This window comes from Pseudomassariella vexata, assembly GCF_002105095.1.
Source record: "Pseudomassariella vexata strain CBS 129021 chromosome Unknown BCR38scaffold_9, whole genome shotgun sequence".
NCBI lineage: Eukaryota > Fungi > Ascomycota > Sordariomycetes > Amphisphaeriales > Pseudomassariaceae > Pseudomassariella > Pseudomassariella vexata.
Window position 1 is genome coordinate 2,010,803 of NW_024467964.1, and position 19,551 is coordinate 2,030,353.

General features: G+C 51.4%; 5 protein-coding genes across 5 annotated transcripts; 2 read left to right on the forward strand and 3 right to left on the reverse strand.

The window, feature by feature from the left end:
* Positions 1–3,517: 3,517 nt before the first annotated feature.
* On the reverse strand, positions 3,518–5,019 carry BCR38DRAFT_486875 (uncharacterized protein; the record flags this gene model as incomplete). The annotated part of the gene is made up of 3 exons (XM_040864083.1): positions 3,518–4,545; positions 4,616–4,774; positions 4,944–5,019. 3 exons carry the CDS (start codon positions 5,017–5,019, stop codon positions 3,518–3,520), a joined length of 1,263 nt encoding a protein of 420 aa, XP_040714446.1.
* A 5,327-nt stretch (positions 5,020–10,346) lies between these two features.
* On the forward strand, positions 10,347–11,286 carry BCR38DRAFT_243859 (uncharacterized protein). Its single transcript, XM_040854415.1, has one exon. The coding sequence runs from the start codon at positions 10,588–10,590 to the stop codon at positions 11,092–11,094; it is 507 nt and encodes a 168-aa protein (XP_040714447.1). The 5' UTR covers positions 10,347–10,587; the 3' UTR covers positions 11,095–11,286.
* Positions 11,287–12,466: 1,180 nt separating this feature from the next.
* Positions 12,467–13,556, reverse strand: BCR38DRAFT_518443 (uncharacterized protein; the record flags this gene model as incomplete). The annotated part of the gene is made up of 3 exons (XM_040865129.1): positions 13,165–13,556; positions 12,730–13,106; positions 12,467–12,687 (listed from the first exon to the last, which is right to left on the reverse strand). Exons 1-3 carry the CDS (start codon positions 13,263–13,265, stop codon positions 12,467–12,469), a joined length of 699 nt encoding a protein of 232 aa, XP_040714448.1. The 5' UTR covers positions 13,266–13,556.
* Positions 13,557–14,079: 523 nt separating this feature from the next.
* On the forward strand, positions 14,080–15,298 carry BCR38DRAFT_459070 (2-dehydropantoate 2-reductase; the record flags this gene model as incomplete). The annotated part of the gene is made up of 3 exons (XM_040862241.1): positions 14,080–14,102; positions 14,154–14,220; positions 14,291–15,298. The coding sequence occupies 3 exons, from the start codon at positions 14,080–14,082 to the stop codon at positions 15,296–15,298; spliced, it is 1,098 nt and encodes a 365-aa protein (XP_040714449.1).
* Positions 15,299–16,046: 748 nt separating this feature from the next.
* On the reverse strand, positions 16,047–18,753 carry BCR38DRAFT_459071 (uncharacterized protein; the record flags this gene model as incomplete). Its single annotated transcript, XM_040862242.1, has 3 exons — positions 16,047–17,322; positions 17,378–18,234; positions 18,412–18,753. 3 exons carry the CDS (start codon positions 18,751–18,753, stop codon positions 16,047–16,049), a joined length of 2,475 nt encoding a protein of 824 aa, XP_040714450.1.
* Positions 18,754–19,551: the final 798 nt, after the last annotated feature.

Genomic DNA, 19,551 nt, shown 5'->3' on the forward strand with positions numbered 1-19,551 from the left:
GCTGGCATCTGAGCATGGTTCCATAGCCATGTTAGTGTCAACGTTCAGCATTAATCTTAGCAGTGACATTAGTATCAGCGTGCTGGTTTCTGCTGGGTTGGGATGATATTTGCCTAGCCAGAGTCAGTCGCCATCTCGATGCTGGTTGATGTGACTGTGGTTGTTGCAGCATCGCGTGGTTTGCTTGTTTGCCTGGTTATCGACTTCCACCTCGATAGGGGTTGTGGTTTCCTAGTAGGCAAAATCAAATTGAAAGCAGCTAGCCAGAAGTCAGAAATTCAACTGAAGTTTTATCGGCCGCTATGGATGAAGAAAACCTCGGCCCGAAGTTACGTGGTTTTTGGTTCTTTCCCGGCTACTCTGTGACCGTCAAATCACATCAACCCCAACACCCAAAAAGGCAATTGCGATTGTGCCTCAACCTGACAATTCTCTCGCACTTTCTGTGCAAAACCCAAGATTCCGGCGGCGCTCTTGACAAGCATGGCTGTCTAGATATTTGGTGAAGCATCTCTGGTAGCGCTTGGATTGCTCGCTCTTGGCTATCCAATTGCAACGGCACAAGTAAATGATGAGCCACTACATTGGGTGCGTTTGACAATCTTGACCAACTCATGCCGCCCGAACATCATTGTTATCAACCTCTGCCATGGAAAACCTCGGGACACTATCCTCTATTCAATCTTCCTCTGGGGTGAAAATCCCAACTTGACATCAAGTTTTCCAGAGATGGAAGAAAGCCCATTCAACGCTCGATTCCGTCAAAGTGCAGCTTTCTGGATTACAGCAGTACCCCCTACTTACTCCGCTTACACACGAGACCCTTGCCGTGTTGCGACATGCTTGTCATAAACAGGATGCAGTATTTTCTGAAGAGAAAATAGTGTAGTGGCTATATTCCACGAAGACAAAGGCTTGGAGCTTCAAGGGAGAAGACAGTATATTTTCGCATCTCACCAACCGTACACTCGTCTCTAGAAGCCCACGACTGGAGAGAAACTCGTGAAAGAGTGTGATTTCCATCATAATGGCCACTTGAGTCTAGGATAGGTTGAGTAACTAATAGCACTCAACAACCAATAGGATCGTCTTCAGGTCGATAAATTGTTGCTAGGGCGGAAGGTGAGGGATAGGCCCTTCTCGTCGAGTTCTTGTCGCATAGGCGAGGAAAATTCAGTGAAGATACGCAAGCTAAGCAAAGTTCTAAAGGGCCACTTCAAAGGTTCGACACATAAAAATAAAGATATGCCATATCATCAAATCATACCTTCGGCATCGTGAGCCCGTATCATGATCACTTTTGAGTACATGGAATCTCGACGTCAGCAACGCCATTGACAGCATCCACGGATCCAGTATACAGCCGTCAGACTCAGCTACTATCCTCGACATCGAGACAAAACATATATGCCAAGTCAATTGTTTTGTCCTCCAAGACATGACTATGGTCTTGGTCTGACACTCCTTCCCTCAAAACCGCATCAGACAATCCCACGCATCCATTCTTGGCATGTGCTCACACCTCTTGCGAGAGGTGGATCCGTCCCCTTCACAAATTTCTACTCTGATGATCCACCCACGCGGTATTTTGCAGGAAGACGCACCCGCAAACTTATCGTGTCCCTAGCCCCAGATGTACGACAATGAACAGATTGTTGACTCCCAGAATCAAAATCAGCACGAGGCGAACCTTGTTTTCCCGGGTCAACGGGAAAAAAATGGCTCAAGAAAACGTAATATGGGGTTGTCGGTTAGTCACTCCAGCGCTCTAGAGAAGAGAGTTTCGTCAAAGCTTTGGTGGCTCGCGCGACATTAAAAATACTTGTTGAGAAAAGAAAATTTGGCGGCCTCCGTCCCTCTCCCCAGGAACTAACCGAGCACATATATAAGGAGACCAGACTTCCGAAGAACATTGAAAAGTTCTAGAAGTTTGGGTTGGGGGTTGTTGACCAATCCATAAGCCGTCGCTGGCTACCCTTCATCTCGTGGAGATAAGATGAAGGGAAGATCGGCTGAAGCAAAGACGGTCAGTATCGTCTCGATGCCGATTTAACGACATTCGCGGCGAAGAAAGGAATCGCCTAATTTCCCGGTCAACCTGGGATGACTACGAAAGATCAGGAATAGCTTTGCGCATGTCCGCTCGTCTACGTCGTCAGGCTGGTCAGGTTGAATGATTTCGAAGGTGAAATAAAATAAAAACGGTTGGATCACCGCATCGTCGCATCTGACCCGACCCGATCCCTCATCCAAACTCGTCTTCGGAAGACCCTAGGTAGCCGCCGCCATGCGTCCGCAGAATCTTTTCGCCAATTCATCAACTCAACTCGATTCGATTACCGTTACGAACATCTTCGATCAGACGAACCTTTTCGCTCCGCTTCCGACCCAAAATTTCCCACTTGCCTAGAACGAGCAGTCGCACGCAGCCGCTGTCGACGCCGTTGGCGCAGCGAATCGACTAGAAACGACACGTTTTCGGGTCCACCTTCCCCTTCAACCGACCGAAAGTGCCGAGAGTGTCGTGGCCCCGTAAATGCCCCGCCGCACTCTGCCGAACCCAGGAACCCCGACAACCCGATATTATCACCTGCTCAAGTGCGTCTCCATCATTGTGCGGCGTTCGCGAGATCGGCAAAGCAGCGAGCTGCAGGAACGAGAAGAAGAAGCGCCGAAAAAAAAATCATTCATTAGCGAACCCTCCTTACCTGCACAGCCTGCAGGTCCATTTCTGTGGGCCTTGACTGTCCCGTCGTCTTTCGGGCGTTACACAAGAAGGAAGAGATTACTGCAGCGACGCGCATTCCCCGGTCAGGGAAGTTTCGGGGTTTCCCATCTAACCGGAAAGAGAAGGACTACCTGTTCGCGAAAAGACCAATGTGATGCAATGAAATGTCATGGATGGTGAAACCTGGTTGCATTTCTCGGAGGCTCACTCACTGACGCGTAACATATGCAAATATCTACTAACATTGATGATGAGAAGAAAAAAGACACTCTCAAAATGGGTAAGTCCGTTTTGTTTGCATGTCCTCTCTAGATCCAGACGCCCCCTTTTCTACCTCTAACGACTATGTGCAGTCCAGGGTACTCAAATTCGACTCTTCTACCTTCCCAGCTCCCAAGTCTAGAACTATCCCAGAGACATGAAAGTAATATGTACGGGGGAACATGATATGATGCAGTTGCTGTCTTGACGTGACAGACAAGCAGACATGTGCAACGCCTTGAAGCCGTCCTCGCCATCCAGGTTTAAAAAAAAGAAAATGAGCCGTCCTCCTTTTTTTGTTGACAATCCGCGCCTGGCCCCGAGGGCAAAAGAAAAAGCACGAGACAGCATACTCAGTGAAGGGATATATGCTGAAGAATACACCACCAACAACAAAAAGGCATGAGATCATGGTATCATGAACGCGAAATGAGATAAGAAACGTGGCCCGCAATTTAAACCAATATCAATGTGAAACCGACAACAGTTGGGGATGTTGGATGGCCCGGATTTCTCCGGGACACCTTGCTATTGCGTATCCCAAAACGCTGAGGCGATAGGATCTGGCGAGTTGGTGAGGCCATCGGCAAAGTTGTTGTTCATGGACCAGTAGTTATCCTCCTCGAGTAGAGGGAAATCATCCAAGCCACCCAAATTGGGCAAGAACTTATTCGCAGCGGCAGTGCCCTTGAACTGGGCGAAATCAACGTTGCCGAGATCGCTGCCGCCAAGCATAGACGTCTGGGTTTGCGAACTGTTCAAGAAGTTTGTAGCCGCGCTGTTGCGAAAGCCTTCCATCTGCGCCTCGCTGAAGACAGGTACAAAGTCCTCCGTTTCCGATACATCGCCCGAGTTCGACGTCAGAGTGGGCTCAGTGGAGCCGAGATCGAAGCCAGTGTAGGACTGTGCTTGGCCGAAGCTGGACGGTTCGAAGCTGTCGCCATTGAGCTCTAGCCCATCATATTGAGCCCAGTCGACGGAAACAGCGCTAAGGCCAGCGCTGTATATGGGCTGCTCGCAATCCGATAGACCACCAAAGTCGTAACCCCCGGGTTGATAGTCAGGATATTGACTGCTGATGGTGGAAAGATCTAGTGGTGGTAGATTGCTGTTAAGTTGCTGGAATGAGGAGCCTCCCACCGAAGGCGAGGCCTGTTCCGATTTGCTTCTCTGCACATCTTCCTCTGACAAAGCCGCCGTGTCCTTGGCTCGTAGTCTGCCACTAGTTTTGCCATGCAGAAGATTATCCATCGATCGATTGCCTAAACTACTCGAGCTACTCGAGCTGTGCATCGAAGAGCCGCGACTCAAAGAGTAAGGACCGCATTTCTGGGATACCTTATTGTGCTTGTGCATCGGCTTGTGGTGGCCGTTCTCGTCGAAGCTGAGCACTGGCTCCGAAATGGCAGTGTTTGTGCGACGCCGACGAATCGTGACCTTGGACTTGCTGGGGCGAAGTTCCTCCTCGTCCGTTTCTGACTCGGGTACCGTGTCGAGCGAGGGTTCCTTCTTGTGCGAGCAAGTGCATCGTCCTCCGTGGTTACAGCAGCAGCTTTCTGCAATTCGAGGGGCGATCAGACTCTGCTATAGATTACTTTTGCGATTTGCTTCTCAAGAAGAGCTTACCTCGGTGTCCGTCCACCGTCTGCTGCAGATGCTGGCACTTGTGCGTCTTCTCGCCGCAGTCGCATTTGACATGCGACGCCCGCGACTTTCGCATGGCGCGGCAGTGCTGGCATTGTGAGACGGGACGGCCTTTCTTGTTGATGTGTTGGAGAGGCCGATCTGGAGCCAGTTAGAACAAATTCCTTTTCGAGTCCGAAATGGTCTGGCAAAGACAGCGGACGGGCAGAGCTCTTTCAATGCTTGATCGAGCTGCGGCTAAGTCGCTGCATGTTGCCCCGCCGTGCAACGAGTTGGAGTAGAGGGGAGGGGAGCCGCAATAATCGCTCACCTGAGTGCTGACAATTACTGACGCGATGCCCACGAACGCACGCCTCGCAGGCCCATTTCTCGCCGTCAATGATCATGATGTTGTCGTTTGAAATATTGTGAAAGACAAACTGCAGAAAACCCGTCTCAGGACGATTTTAGGATTTTGGTTGTCGCGACACGGTGGCGCTCTCAAAGAAGTTTGGAGGGTCCAGTCCTGAAGGGCCCAACTGACACGCCAGCTGTGTCGCAGAGTTGACCGAAGTTGGGGCGTGGGTGTGGGCGTTACGGTTGCAGTTCGGCGGCAACGGGTAAGGAAACGCGCCGGGGGGATCAAAGGGCCGAGTAACGGATTGAAGCTGCAACGGGAAACGGAGATGCAGGAAAATGCTGCAGGGGCGACGAACAAAATTCGACGAGGGGAAAATAGCTGCTATGCACGCATTTCCAGGATATAGATCAGTTCCAGCAGCTTGTATATGAGAGATGGACCGAACCACCCAAAAGAGATAGACGACAGAGTCGCTCCTGGCCAATTGAACACCGTTGCTTTGCTGTAAGTTACGTAGACTGGTTTCCAAATTTCGAACGCAGACCGAAGAAAGAAAAAGGATTGAGTGGAGATTTTGGGGTTGAATTTCCGAGAGCTGGCTAGGCCGCCCTGGTTTGCGTGTTTGTGTAGAAGCAGGCTCTAAAGTTGTGTAGGTTTCGTCTCTAGGATGGTGAAGCGGAACTTTCGGGCGGTGATATTATTAGAGAGGGCTCGCTTCCGGTAAAAGGTGTTCGTTCGCCTGACGGTTGCCGCCGGAAGAGTGGTTTCTAGTTCCCTCAGCTGGTGGACTTTTAGCGAGCTAGAGTCGACGAGTCTCCAACGGCTGTAGGTCGCAACCAAGGACTGAGGGGCAAGACACACAACCAGGCTCTGAAACCCCGTATCAGGATAGTGCCAGTTGGAGGTTCAGGTAATAACAACACAAATCTGCGCAATTGGGGAGCGAGGAAATGGGAGAGCTTTTGAAGCAGGCGCACGAGCAAGAGACGACCCGGCCGAGGGTGTGGGTGGCTTTTAAGAGTCAATTGCTGAAGAAGAAGGCGTCCGCAAATACGGAACTCGAGCTAGCAAGGTAGTATGGTAGCATGTGTCGTCGTCAAGAAAGGCCGATCCTGGGAAATGGAATCGATGCAGGGCAGGCTGGCACACGCAGGTTGTGGGATGGGGTGGATGGCAAGAGGGGTGGTGGACGTGGATGGTGGACCGGAGCTTGACGGCCTACGGCTTTGCTTGCACGGGTCGCAACTTCGCGGGTTGACCATCAACTATCAATCACAGATCAATCACAGACTCAGATTGGCAGCGTGGGTTCAGTCGCAATGGCCGAATCGTGGTTGGCCCTGTTGGCCGGCCAGTAAGTACTCCCGGCTTGCTTATGGTCAGGTTGCAAGTGAGAGGGAGAGAAAGAAAAAGGTGGGCATTGCAGATGTACTCCGTACCATTCGATAGTACTTCGTACATCATCAGAAACTTGAACTGGTTGCATCAAAAATATTGTCATGAACAGCAAGCCCGCGCCGCACCAGCCGACCCAGTTTCCAGCTCCAGCCTAGCTTGCAAGATCGCAGCGGGAGGAGCAGGAGGAGCTAGGCGAAAGGCGGGATCACGTACAGGCCCTCGCAGCAGGGGGGGGCACGCCAAGCTTCCATCGATGATGGAATTGGCAATACAGAGCGTGGGGAACACAGGGTGCAACTTTGCACAAAGATCCCATCGGTGCATGTGGGCGTTACGCCGTAATCCGCTGTGTTGCCCGGCTTATCACTATGCTACTCTACCAGGCTGCCTTACAAATAATATCAGTTGAACACAGCAAGTTTCAAGCGCCTACAGCTTCCTGACATCGGGCATCCATCCAACTTATGAATACAAATTTGAAGTAAGATGACATCCAAAATGCGAAGTATTTACGAGCTTACACTTTCGCCACACTGTCTATCTTGTACTCGAGTACTTGCCCACAATAGCCCTCCCCCAGGCAATATTTCCCCATCCCGATCGGTCATTGCTGCCAGGGTACATGACTAAGTTATCTTCATAATCGGTGGAGCCGGGAATAAGGACGTAAGCGGCCCCCCCCCCCAGGCTCCAGTGGTTTGGAGACAGTCTCGGACTTGGAGTTGATTGCACGGCCAGTTCTGATGAACTCTGTAGTTGCCAAACTTGGAGGCTGGGCTTTTAACAGGAATAACCCCTTCTGCCCTTCTCGTTTCGTGTTGTGTAAATTATGAAGAACCCCATAGTAACCAAAATTTCCATTGTTCCCCCGGTCTCTCAGATTGGACATACGAAACATCATCTCCAATCCTCCATAATAGTCATTGGACATTCTATTTCGTGTTGTGTGTGGTCCTTCCTACAGCCGCTGCCGCAAATTTGAGCCGCCAAGCGCGGACTTACACAGGGCCGTTACACCACCACCCGTCAGAACGTCGAGATGCATGTTTCTCCACCATTTACACCGGCGTCCTAAAATTTGCTAAGTTGAATTCATCCTCAAGCGAGAAACATACGTATTCAAATATCCGCGTCGCCAAGGTCGCATATGCAGGTCTCGCGATGATCCTCGAAGCACGGAACGACACGAGCACAGGCTATTGTCGCTCAACAAAATTGTCTTAAACTGTTCCTCAATGTCCCTGGTAGTGAACCGTGTTCCTAATGAAAACTGAGTGGTTGCACAGTGTCTGACGGTCAAGGCTGACGAAGCCTGGCCATGTATGACGAGAGCATGGGAGCGTCGATCTGAAGTTTTCGTTTGCTTCTGATTATTCCGACGAATACTTCTAGAACTCTGCTGAAGGCAATTGGAGATGGCCTGATAATAGAGTCAAGTTCCTTCTGACACCGAGTCAAGTCGCCAGCCTGCGGCGTTGACGATAGCACCATACGTGTGTAAGTGCGGCTTGGAGGATGATTCTGCAAGCTTGGCAGGCCATTTTGGATCTCAGTTAGGGAGTTCAGAAACACCACTACAGGCTGACTATATAATAGTTCCCAACTGTTGTGTCAGTTCTGTAGAGTGCCGAGTATATCAAGTTAAAGTTCCGATAAAGCTCATATCTACCCTTCTTACTCAACCTTCAACTGGGTTGAAACAGATGGCCTGTGTCATGACCATATTACTTGACGACTCTTGACAACATCATCTTTGTCAAAATGACACCGACGCCGCGTTGCGGAGGCTGCGTTTTACGAGCGATTGTGTTTCGTCACTCAATAGTTCTAGCCTCATTGAAATGTGAAAGACATATCACAGCTTGGCAAGGCTGCTACTCACATGCATAGCACGTTGTGTTATCTACGGATCACTAGTCACTGTGTTGTGAATGCAAGTGCCAAGTTGCAAAAGCGCAAAAGCGCTACGGTATTAACTCTCTATTTACTGCTTCGCTCACACCCATCCTCGAGCCATATCCTCCTGGCAATCTCGGGGAAATCTCAGGGAGTCGGGGTATGAGCAAACGTGTTCATCATACCCGCAAGGAGTTATAACTACATAATGTGAACGTCAATAAATAACGAAACAAGTATGACTACGAATAGCAAGTTACAGATTAGACCTTGCAAGAGGAGAGGCGGGCCTGGAGAGCGTTACCAGTTCAGGCTGGTTCCGGGCTATCTTTTGACACTAACGTCAACCCCAATTGAAGTTCCCCCCACAACCACTTCGACCGGGCCGACAAAAGTTTCCCACACGGGCAATCAATGACAGAAATGACAGATTGCCCAGGCTTGCCAGGCATTGTAAACTTAATGCTTGCATGCAGCAGTAGGAACAGCCTGTTTTCCATATCCATTCGCCCACCGAATTCGATTGCCATTACGCCGGGCACCCTGGCCTCCATTGCTATTCGTGTAGCATTGTTGCAGTTGAGGAAGCCGATCAGCGACCACGGCCCACGGCCTTTCTCGGCGACTTCAATACGTCGGGGGAGAACGACGAAGAAAATTTTTCTTCAACCGCCCACCCAAGCCAACTCGCAACCCACGACTCGGCGGCGTGTCAGCGTGTCCAATCCCACGTCTCCTCCAAATTACTGTCCAGAAATCCTCCCACACTCGCCCGCGTTTCTGATGATGTGTCGATTGTATTCCCGACCTTACCTCAGACCGACATTGCTCATCACTTCGACCAGAATCCATCAGCGGGCCACAAGCTTCCAGGTTCCAAGTGCATGCCTGAAGCCTGCCCAGTTTCCAGCCTTGTCCTTGCATCTACATCGTTCATCGTCCCGCAACCTTATCTTTCGATTTGAATGCCTCTTTTAAGCCCAGTATGCACACCAGCGCTGTTATTTCGGGCTGCAGTTAACGTAACGGCCAACGCCGCGGTCCTCTGATTCTCGATACTTTACTGGTTAATAACGTCAATATTGCTGCATTAGCGGCACCGCTTTTCGTCGCTACTCTCGTTGCGAACGGTCTGGCTAGCTTCGGGGTGAGAGGGGAGTCAATGGGGTGGTCCCCTGCGCTCTGCAAACCCGGAGAATTGGGAGAGATCTCCAAGATTTCGAGTGTGACCACTGCCTCTGCCTCTCCGGGAAGGTCCACGCAGTTGACCGACAGCATATGCGACATGAATTGAGCCTGAACGGTGGTTCGGGTACGCTTACAGGACAATTCTTCTTGCACCATTCGCAAGAGAAAGAGCATCTGACTTGCAATCAATCAAGACAGGTGGTTATGAGACAGCCGGTTGGACTCGGCCGCATCCTCGCACACCCAGACTTATTCGGAACCATCACACGACTACTTGTTGGCTGAAGCTTGGGTACGGGTTTGAAGATCAAGTACACATCTCGAATGCCTCTAACGTCGCAGCGATCTTGGTGTCACGCCCACAGCCGTGTGACCAAGTTACCATCCTTCACGTAAGCTTCTACACGACAAGAAAGTAAGCCGAGACGCATCCTACTTGCGCATCGATTCTCGTCTTATTTCACGTCAGAATTATTTTGTCAGGAACGGAATTCGAATCCTACAGGTTGCTCAAAGTCACCGTCAACCAGCATTTTCGCTACACACCAGCGAGAAGTATCTCGGTATGTGACCACGCCTGTCTCTTTTCCAAACAAGCACGTTACACTACACACCTTGGCAAGCACTACCGCCAGGAGTGAGTGCTCCATGGAAACATGCCTGCTTCGCAGGTTGGAAAGTCGTTCCAGTGAGCGCCATTCCGACCCTGCATGAATTGCAACGCAAGAAGAGGAAGTCGGACGAGGGAAAAGTTTTCTTCTCGGATGTAGTGCAGGTCAAGCCAACCATCAGCAATTCTTTGACATGGTCAAGATGTGCAATCCATGAAGCTGAGATGTTGGCCAATCATCTACCATGCATCGAAAATTCGACGGAACCAAATTATCGGGCTTCTTTATCCCTTCTAGAAGCATTCTCCAAATTCTCCGCAGGCGACTGCCCCATCCTTGCAACCCCATTCTAGCAATATCATCAGAGTGTCAAGAAGTATGCCCAAACTGGACATGCTATGTGCGATGGACTGCGGTACAGACGATTGCGTAGGGTTGCAGGTTGTCACATGCTTTAGTTCGCTATCTACTTGGGGAAGAAGTAACCCTGACCCTAGTGGCGGCTGGCTTCACGCTTGTCAATGCCATACGCTCGTCACCGAATACCCCCATCTTGCCATCCAATAACTAAGGATACGCATGGGCTGCATAATGGCCAAGTCAGTTGCTTCTTCCTGCTCCTGAAACTGATAGGAGGGGTCGCTTGCGATGCCCATCGAAGCAGCCCTCGACAACCAAGATGTGCAGTGTGGCCATTGGAGCAAGTATTGGGGCAAACCAATCGGCAAGGGCGAAGATTTGGAGAAGGTGACGCGATACAGCTTTCGAGACCTTCATGTTCCCCCCTCGTTCTGCCCCGGTCGTCGGCAGTAGTTGACCCCCACAGGCAAACCGGCAAGATCCAGTTTCGCAAAAGATTATCGTCAGCCCGAACGCTGAATTATCAGCTACGTCTTTCCAGCCGATATCATTGGACAAAAGCTTGCATTCTGACCAAAGCGCTTTTGTTTATGTTCACCAATCACGGTATTCCCGTTTCGGCAGACAGCTGCGACGAAGATCACTGGCCTCCAACTTGCAGCACCTGACCTGTTGGTCTCGATCATACCCTACTATCCCCATATACACTATGGCGTCCCTGGAGCTTGGGTTCTGGCGTGGTCGTCTATCGCGGAGCTCCACGAAGAACTAGGAGCGGCTTGTCGTCCCATAAGGTTATCGACCTGGCCTTCCCGTCATTGTGGATAGCTCAGGCATCTGCTGACCTGCAAAAATTTCTCCATGCGTTCTTCTACCTCGACGCTGTTGATTTTGAGTGGGTGGGGAACTCTTCTTACCACGGAAATACATGACTGGGGCCAACAAATTTCCTAGCGGATTGGTTCGGATGGGTGCGTCCTGGCCTGCGAAGTTTGCGATAGCGGTCCGAGCAAGCACCAACTTAAGGATTGGCGTATTCGTTGATAGATGCGATGAAACGCGCCCCGAGGAGACTTTCGATACGAACCAGCCATGTCATCATCGTACAACCCATGGTGATTGGGGTGGCAATAGTTCGTCTTTATGGTGAAGCTTCAAAGGGAAGGGGGGTTGTTGTGAAGGGCGAGCCAACATGCGGCTCGAGCCCACGGCACTGTACGGACATTCAGATTTGTGTTACGGAACACTCGAGATGTGCGTCTGGTCTTTTAGTACGGGAAATAGCTGCATGGTAGGCGGCTTATTCAGAGGCTGCATCATGTTTCTCGGCGATAACTCACTTTCGAGTTATTCTTCGTTTAGACATACTCTTATTGCTCCATCCATTGTGGAACCACGCCAAGACACCGCGTTTGATAACTGAGGTGGGTGCAAACTGGATCGCCTCGTGAACCTATAGCTGCCAGCGCCCTCTTCACCCGCGGCCCAACGCACGCTACTAGGCTGTTGCTGTTTGCGTTGCTTTTTTCCAATTTCCCACTCAACTTCGACCGTTGAAGTGACAAATGGCGGAGGAAGAGGTATCATGACGTGGTAGAAACTACGTGCAGACCGGGCTGGTAGCCATTTGATGGTTATCTGGCTGTCCTATGGTCCCTTTGCCCGCTGCCGGATTCAAGTTCCCGCCGAGAAGCCCCCGCAACACACGGATTTCGTTTTCACGCCGGAGCGGAGTGCGAGATTCCTCTCGAGTTCCTATGTCTTTATGCGCGGTTGCCGACCCCCTAGTGCACCATATCTACGGGCTCATGCATCTGTAACTGACGATACCTTAGTACGGAAAGGCATCATTTACCGAGTCGAATGACACTCCAGACCAACGGACGGACACGATGCTCCTGTGGACCACCTGCCAGGTGCCAACCACAGCGACGCTCGAAACACATATTCAACCGTCATGATTATTATGATGAAGCCGCTGCTGGCGATAGAGATTGCAGTTAGCCAATGGAGAGGTGCGGGTTTGCTGCCCACCTTCTTTCACCCCGCCAGACCGGAAGTGGGCGGGGACCTCGAGGACCTCGAGGACTGATAAGAGCTGTTAAAGCCGATGGTAATTGCTTTGTGCAAGTCACCATTAACGCTGGATGATTTATTACCCCCATCATCATCATCATCATCTGCGGGGAAGTAGGCATACATGGAGTTCGCCGTTCTACGGTGAGGTTTCGACATTTTAAAGATATGCTTATCGATCTTATCTATACGATTTGAAGCATAGAGGTATCTTTGCAATTACGTACTGACATAAGGTTTCCAAGCTGCGTTACCTGTTTGCTGGGATGAAGACAAATCTCGACTATGACAAGGATGATGGGCAGACGGCAAGCGCAGGTTCGGTACACTAGCTTCCTGCCAATATGCGGCATCGCGGGGGCGCCCTACACTATTCTTCGGGATGAAGATGATTTCCGAGGGGGAAGAGGGGGCGCGTGCAGCACAAGCATCCGCCCGCAGCGCTGACGGCAGCAGACCCGCAGACGCGGAACATTTGGTGTCACATAAATTCGACAATCCAAATTGAGGGTTGACGAGTGATGGAAGGGACGGGTCCAGCGGTACAGGAAGCAGTGACATCAATATCCGGGCCAGAGCCGGATTGCCGGATTCGAGATAGGGGCTCAGAATTGTTTGTTAATTGCCGTGGGAGTTAAACCCTGCCGCAATGGTTTACGTACCCTTTGTCACTCTGCAAATTCCACCTTGTCGTTCCTGTAGTTTCGTTATCAGATCGTCCTTTAGTCAATCCCGATTCGTCATTGGCGCACGGGAGAGACATTGCAAGGTGCAGTCAAATCGATTATTCGGTATGAGATGTATTTATAATAAGGCATGTGGGGAAGTGAAAACGATATAATGAGAGGCGAGGTACAAAATCACTCTATCTATACCACTCTCAGTCTCGCGCTCGGTTACTCGAGCATAATTTAGGTTACTGTCCGTGATTCTAAACTTGATGACGACATGTAGGAAATTGAACCAGATGGAAGCGTATTTCGGAACCAGTTTTGTGGATTGGAAGGTTAATAACTGCAAGGTTACATTTAGGGGGTAAGGAGAGGAAGCCATGATATAAAACACCATGGGTGAATTACTGATTTTGGGTGTATGAACTGCTACACGGTATGTGATAATGTAGGCTACTTCAACTCGAGTAACATTGCATACACAGTTTCGGCGTATTTACTGGATTACCAAGACCAAACAATGCCCAACAAGTTGAATTATTTATGATTGATAACAATGCGACGTGCAGGAATACCAAGCATTAACACGATATTTTTATCAAATACAGAAACAATACAAGTGTTGATATACGACAATGACAGCTCGTTCTTTATAACCGAAGGAGAGCAGATGTAAGTGATACCCGACGTCCCGGAAAGCCGCTGTGCCTCGGTATAAATGCCGCATAATTACATACAGGCCCAAGCTCCCCACAGCTAAGCGCTAGCACTCTGAACACCCCGCTATGTAACGATGCTTGATCACGACTTTGGGCCTTCAGCTTGCTCGATGCTTGGTGAGAAGCAGGACTGGCTTGCTTGTTGCAGGACTACTATAACCTTCGTACTTTAGTTCGAATTTTCGTGATGGCACTCGGCGATCCGGCTAAGTGTGTGAATACCCCTATCCCATTTTGGCCTTTGACTGACTTGAGATCCAGGCCTGTGCATGTGCTGTTCGTCGGAGCAGGCGCCGTGGGTTGCTTCTACGCATCGCGGCTTCACCATGTGAGATCAATCTTACGGCCCGAAAAGATCCATCATCATCAGACAGGATAGCTGACTGGCCTCTGCGAAGCCGTCTCACAACATCTACACGTCCTTGACAGCACGGTCTAATTATTCCGTCATTGCCACCTCAGGGGTCACTCTGCAGACTCACACATTCGGCAACTACACCTTTCACCCCCATGCTGTCTTCCCCTCCGTCAGCGCCGCCACGCTCAGTTCTGCGGCCGGCTCCTCTGAAACCCAGGCACCAAAGGACGGCTGGGACTACATCGTCGTAACGACCAAAGCGCTCCCCGACCGCAGCGACGAATCCTCTCTCATCGCCCCCCTCGTCTCCCCGAAAACCTGCATAGTCCTAATCCAAAACGGCGTCGGCGTCGAAGGCCCCTACCGCCAACGCTTCCCGCACCATCCCATCGTGAGCGCCGTCACCATCGTCAGCGCTGAGCAAACCCAACCCGGCACCATCCGGCAGAACCGCTGGACGCGCATGAGTCTCGGCCCGTACGGCACAGGACTCACCGGGAATGGCTCCAATCCGACCAAGGAAGTTGAAGAAGTGCTGAGGCGAGGAGATGAGTGTATGAAGGCCCTGACGCACTGGTGGACCACCCACGGCGGCATCCGCGACGTCGAGCCGCACACAGAAATCGAACTCCAGACGATCCGGTGGCATAAGCTGTGCATCAACGCGGCCTTCAACCCGTCCTCCGTCATGTCTGGCGGGCGAGGCAACGCAGACCAGCTGTCTGACCCGGAACTACGAGAGCACATCCTGGGCATCATGCACGAGATCTGGGACGCGGCGCCCAAGGTACTGGGCGCGCCGCTGCCGGAGGGGTTGGCAACGCCCGAGAAGATTGTCAAGAGTACGGAGAGAAACACAGGGGCGAAGCCGAGTATGTTGCTTGATTGGGAAGCGGGGAGGCCTATGGAGTTGGAGGTAATCCTGGGGAATCCGGTGAGGATTGCTAGGAGGCTGGGGGTAGAGATGCCGCGGTTGCAGAGCTTGTATGCGCTCTTGAGGAGTATGCAGAGGGTGAGAGAGGAGAGAGGGGAGAAGGGGAAGCTGTGAGTGAGGATGGGAGATGGGATGATGGAGGGACTCCAGCTAGTGGAAACTGCATGGCAGCCGATCGACTGACTGGAAGCATTAGGTACTCCGTCGACTGGCATAGCGCTGAACAAAGGACTGCGACAATGTTCACTCACGGCCTAGCCATGCTTCTTCTGTCACTCACTCACAATATAGACCAAGAGGGACCCGTCTGAGTTGATGAGCGGAGCAAAGTAAAGTATTGATTATAAGTACATGGTATCTATCGCGCATAAACGAGTCACTCATTGCATCTTGCGAGTTGGCCATACAAACGTGATAGACCCCGAGGCCCATATACAGAGCTTGGCTGCTGCCCTCTCAAAACCCGAGCCGGGGAGTCTTGTTATACAAAGTAGTCATTACATACCATCCACCATTGCATCCCCGCCAGTAAGTGGTGAGCGAGTACCCTGCATACGCTTGCGCAGTGACTGTGGCTCCTTCAGAAACGAGGCCCTGGATGACATGAGGTGGTTCGAAACGCCACGCAATCTTCAATAAACCGAGAGAAGGCGCAATATCCACAGCATGATTCGTGTTTTCCTTTTCCCGGTCGTGGAGATTAGTGAATCCACAGTAGCTCTCAATTCCACTTGAGCTCTGGAAACCCGTGGGAGCTGAAGGGTGGAAGGTCTGATGCTTGTTGTGCTGGGCAGAAGACTTGTTCCCCCGTCGGCCTGGCCGTCTGGTATCCTGAACCGGGCGATTTGGCCACAGCACTACCCTATCGTGCCGAGAATGGCCGTGGCTCTGCGAGCAGATTCAAGTATCCACCATATGTCAAAGGCCGCGGGTCGATGCCAACGCCGTTCTGGCCCTCGCTCGAATGAAGCTCCGGCTGCTTTTCCCCCTTGAGGGCATCAAGTTCGGTTGCCGTCGCCAAGTCAGCTAGATGTTGCAGACTTTGGTTAGCTGTCGCTTCCATCGCAGCCTGTGCGGTGGTGGGCCGAACGTGTTCAGCGATTCGATCTCTGATGGCCGCGTCCCACGTTGATGGTGCCAATTGGGAATCCAGGAGCAAAGATGAGTATGCCATCGCTTCTTCCTTCGTGAACTCGACCTTGATCAACTCAAGCAGTGAGAAACTCGTCAAGCAGAACAGGTGGTGATTCAGCGGGCTGATGAGCTGCGAATTCGTCAAAAGCAGGCCGACTGATTCTTTGCAAGACCAGAAAAGTTCATTGAGCTTGGCAGGAGAGTGTAAAAGATACTGAAGTGACCTGCAGTGCCAAAACACAAGATGCAGAACGGGATGAGCATCTGGAGTGATGTTTTCTGGAAGCATGTCACGGAACAGATCAATTGACACGTCGATCCAGGTGTTGAGGAGAGGCGCTGACCCAGACTCAAACGACATTGCTCTTGGAGAGGCTAGTGCCGTCAGTGCAAAACGACTCAGTATGTTACAAAGACGTGCAAGATGGTATGCGGTCTCTCCAAGAAGGGGTTTCAACCCGGGTAGGATAACAACACTGTCGTTCGGAACCAACAAGGGGCTAGCGGTCCCAATGGCGTTCCACCGATCTAGCATTATCAAGGTCCACCAAGCTCGAATCGCCACATTCTCATCCGAGTCGAAGTCGCTGTCAGCGCCCGGATTTGCATCAACCTGAGCCACATGTAATCTCATTGAGTATGCCAGGCCAATAGCACGGCCGAGGATGGAAGACTTGGCCGGGCCACCGTGCTCCCCCTTCAGCGATGCCGGACCATAATTGTCGGTCAAGATGGCGGTTAGAATGAGTATCTGCAGGTGCACGAGATTCGTGATCTGTGTTCGTTGTCCCGGATCAGCCTCCCAATCTATGAGCGTTCGCGAGGCAGACACAAGGTCTCCGTTTGGATATGGAGCTGTGAAGGAGGGGAATGATTGCATGGTGCCATAAAACGCTTCAAGAAAGGCGTCACGCAGCAATGTTGGACATTGGTTGAGTTGTGCTTCCGCCCGTGCCTTATTACTCGCCAGTAATGGGAAATACGGATGAATAACATCAAGGTAACTGCTAAGATGTCAGTCAAGCCGTCCCTGATACTGTTAGAGAAAATCATGCTTACCCATTGAACGCCGCCTCATCGATATCCCGGCCTTGACCCATAGGAACAAAGTCCGCAGGCACGCCATCCATCAGAGCTGGTGGTCGAGACACAGTTTCTGATTCCTTAGGTCCTGTGGGAGTGGGCGCAAGGCTATTCGGGTTAAAGCGAGCATTTGGGGTCTGATAAGCTTGAATTGATCTGGGCTCAGAGCTCCAATTTTGCTGACGAGACGCAGTCGGTGTACCAAAGTCATTACCTGAGATACTCGAGAATGGTCTCTTGCGGCTATTCTCATCAGACTGCCCCGAAGGTGGGAAGATGTCAGCCGATTCCCTCCGTGTGCCATTGAGAAGCTCGGTGAGACCGTCGATGTTGCCGCCTTCGCTTGCCAGCTTCCCTTCAATGTGGTGAATTCGGTCCGCCAGCTCCTTGATGTATCCTTTGCTCGGACCACGCTTTTGGGGAATCCGGCTGAAAAGACAGTTTATGTTGGAGCGACGGCAATTGGAACAGGGCTCTTCTCCGGTTTCCGAAGGAGCGTCACACTTCACCTTCTTCCGTCGACACTCGTCGCAGGCCCGAGACACCTTGGAGCGCTTCCGTGGTGGAATGCTGTCAACAGGAGAGTGCTGGAAATGGCCCGGAAGGTGATTCAGCGGTGCAGAAGGTTGCAAGTGCGGTTGCTGCTGTGGCTGCGGCTGCGGCTGCGGCTGCGGCTGTTGTTGTTGTTGTTGTTGTTGTTGTTGTTGTTGTTGCTGTTCGGATATGTACTGTGCCTGAGGTGGCCTATACGGTTCATCTTGTGGTTGCTGCTGGGTCTCGTGGTGGTGCAGTGGCTGATCGGTCTGCATTTGTGCTTGAGGCGGCCCGTATGGCTGGTCTTCTTGGGTGCCTTGCTGCTGCAATTGATGATGATGGGGGTGTTGATGTTCATGGGGTTGAAGATCTTGTTCATGTTGCGCCAGGTTATGCTCATGCTGTACCATATCGTGCTCATGCTGTGTCAGGTCATGATCGTGGTGGGTCATCTCATGCTCATGTTGGTCCATCACATGCTGCAAGTTTGACTCCTCATTGGGGTCCATCATGTTGGGGTCGGTAAGATTATGGGATGCGAGGCCCTGGCTTAATTGAGCAGCCAGCTGCAGTTCCTCCGCACTCGTGAAGGTTCGCTGCTGCTGAGGCGTGGGAGGCTCTTCCAGCTGGTCATGGTCCTCGTTGTGCTGCTCCATTTCAGATTGTGTTTGTTGATCCTCACGTGGGTTGGTATTATAGAAGGGACCATTGTCTTGACCATCAGCTGTCGGCGAAGGGTATTGCTGCATGACAACATCGACTGCTTCGGCAATTTGCTCAGCATCGTGCTTCACGAGCATGGGGTCTATGTCAGGCATGATGCCCGATGCACTACGAGCCACTTTCACCCAACAGGCTAGACTTCAGCCTTGTCCCAGTATAAGTGTGTCAATAAGTCCCACGTTCTACAGGGACACGCTCAATCGGGCGAGAGGCAAGACCCAGGCTTGTCCGTGATGCGAATTGACTCGATGCGACGCAAGATCTTTGCGTCCCGGGATATCCAATGTGTAGTGCAAATCCCCAATTGATCCGAAGACGTATGAGGTGGTTTGCACACTTTGGGAGAATGGACGTGAGAGGGGGTTCCCACGCAAGTTATTGTGTCGTGAACTCTTGCTGCGACTACACTGAATACATTGACGCACAATGGTCGCACGCGTGAATGCACACCAACGTTGCTGTTGTATAGGAACACTCGGTGTCAACAGGTGAGTGACTTGTGCAATTGTTTCCTGCGACTAACAAGAGGTTACTCATTGAACTTGATTGATTGCGACCGAGAGCTCCTTGGATCAACCCAGAAACGCCGTGCCCATTCAAAGCTTTACGCGACCAGCGCCAGCATATCGTGGCGATTGCAAGGCTCGGGTGTTCGAGACAATGTGTCGATGGCTTCCGTGCTGCAACATCGCCAAACTGGAACGCGACGCCATTGTTGTGGAAAGAAGAGCTGTCTTTTAACGCACCTTGATCAACTCCCGTTATTATGGGGATGGAAAAACAGACTGCTGGAAGTCCGGAAGCCGCTGCGACGACGCGGAAGAGGAAGAACCAGTACAGCCGACTCGTGCTTTTTTCCCCCCTTCGCATGCGCCGGCTTGGTCGTGGTTTTC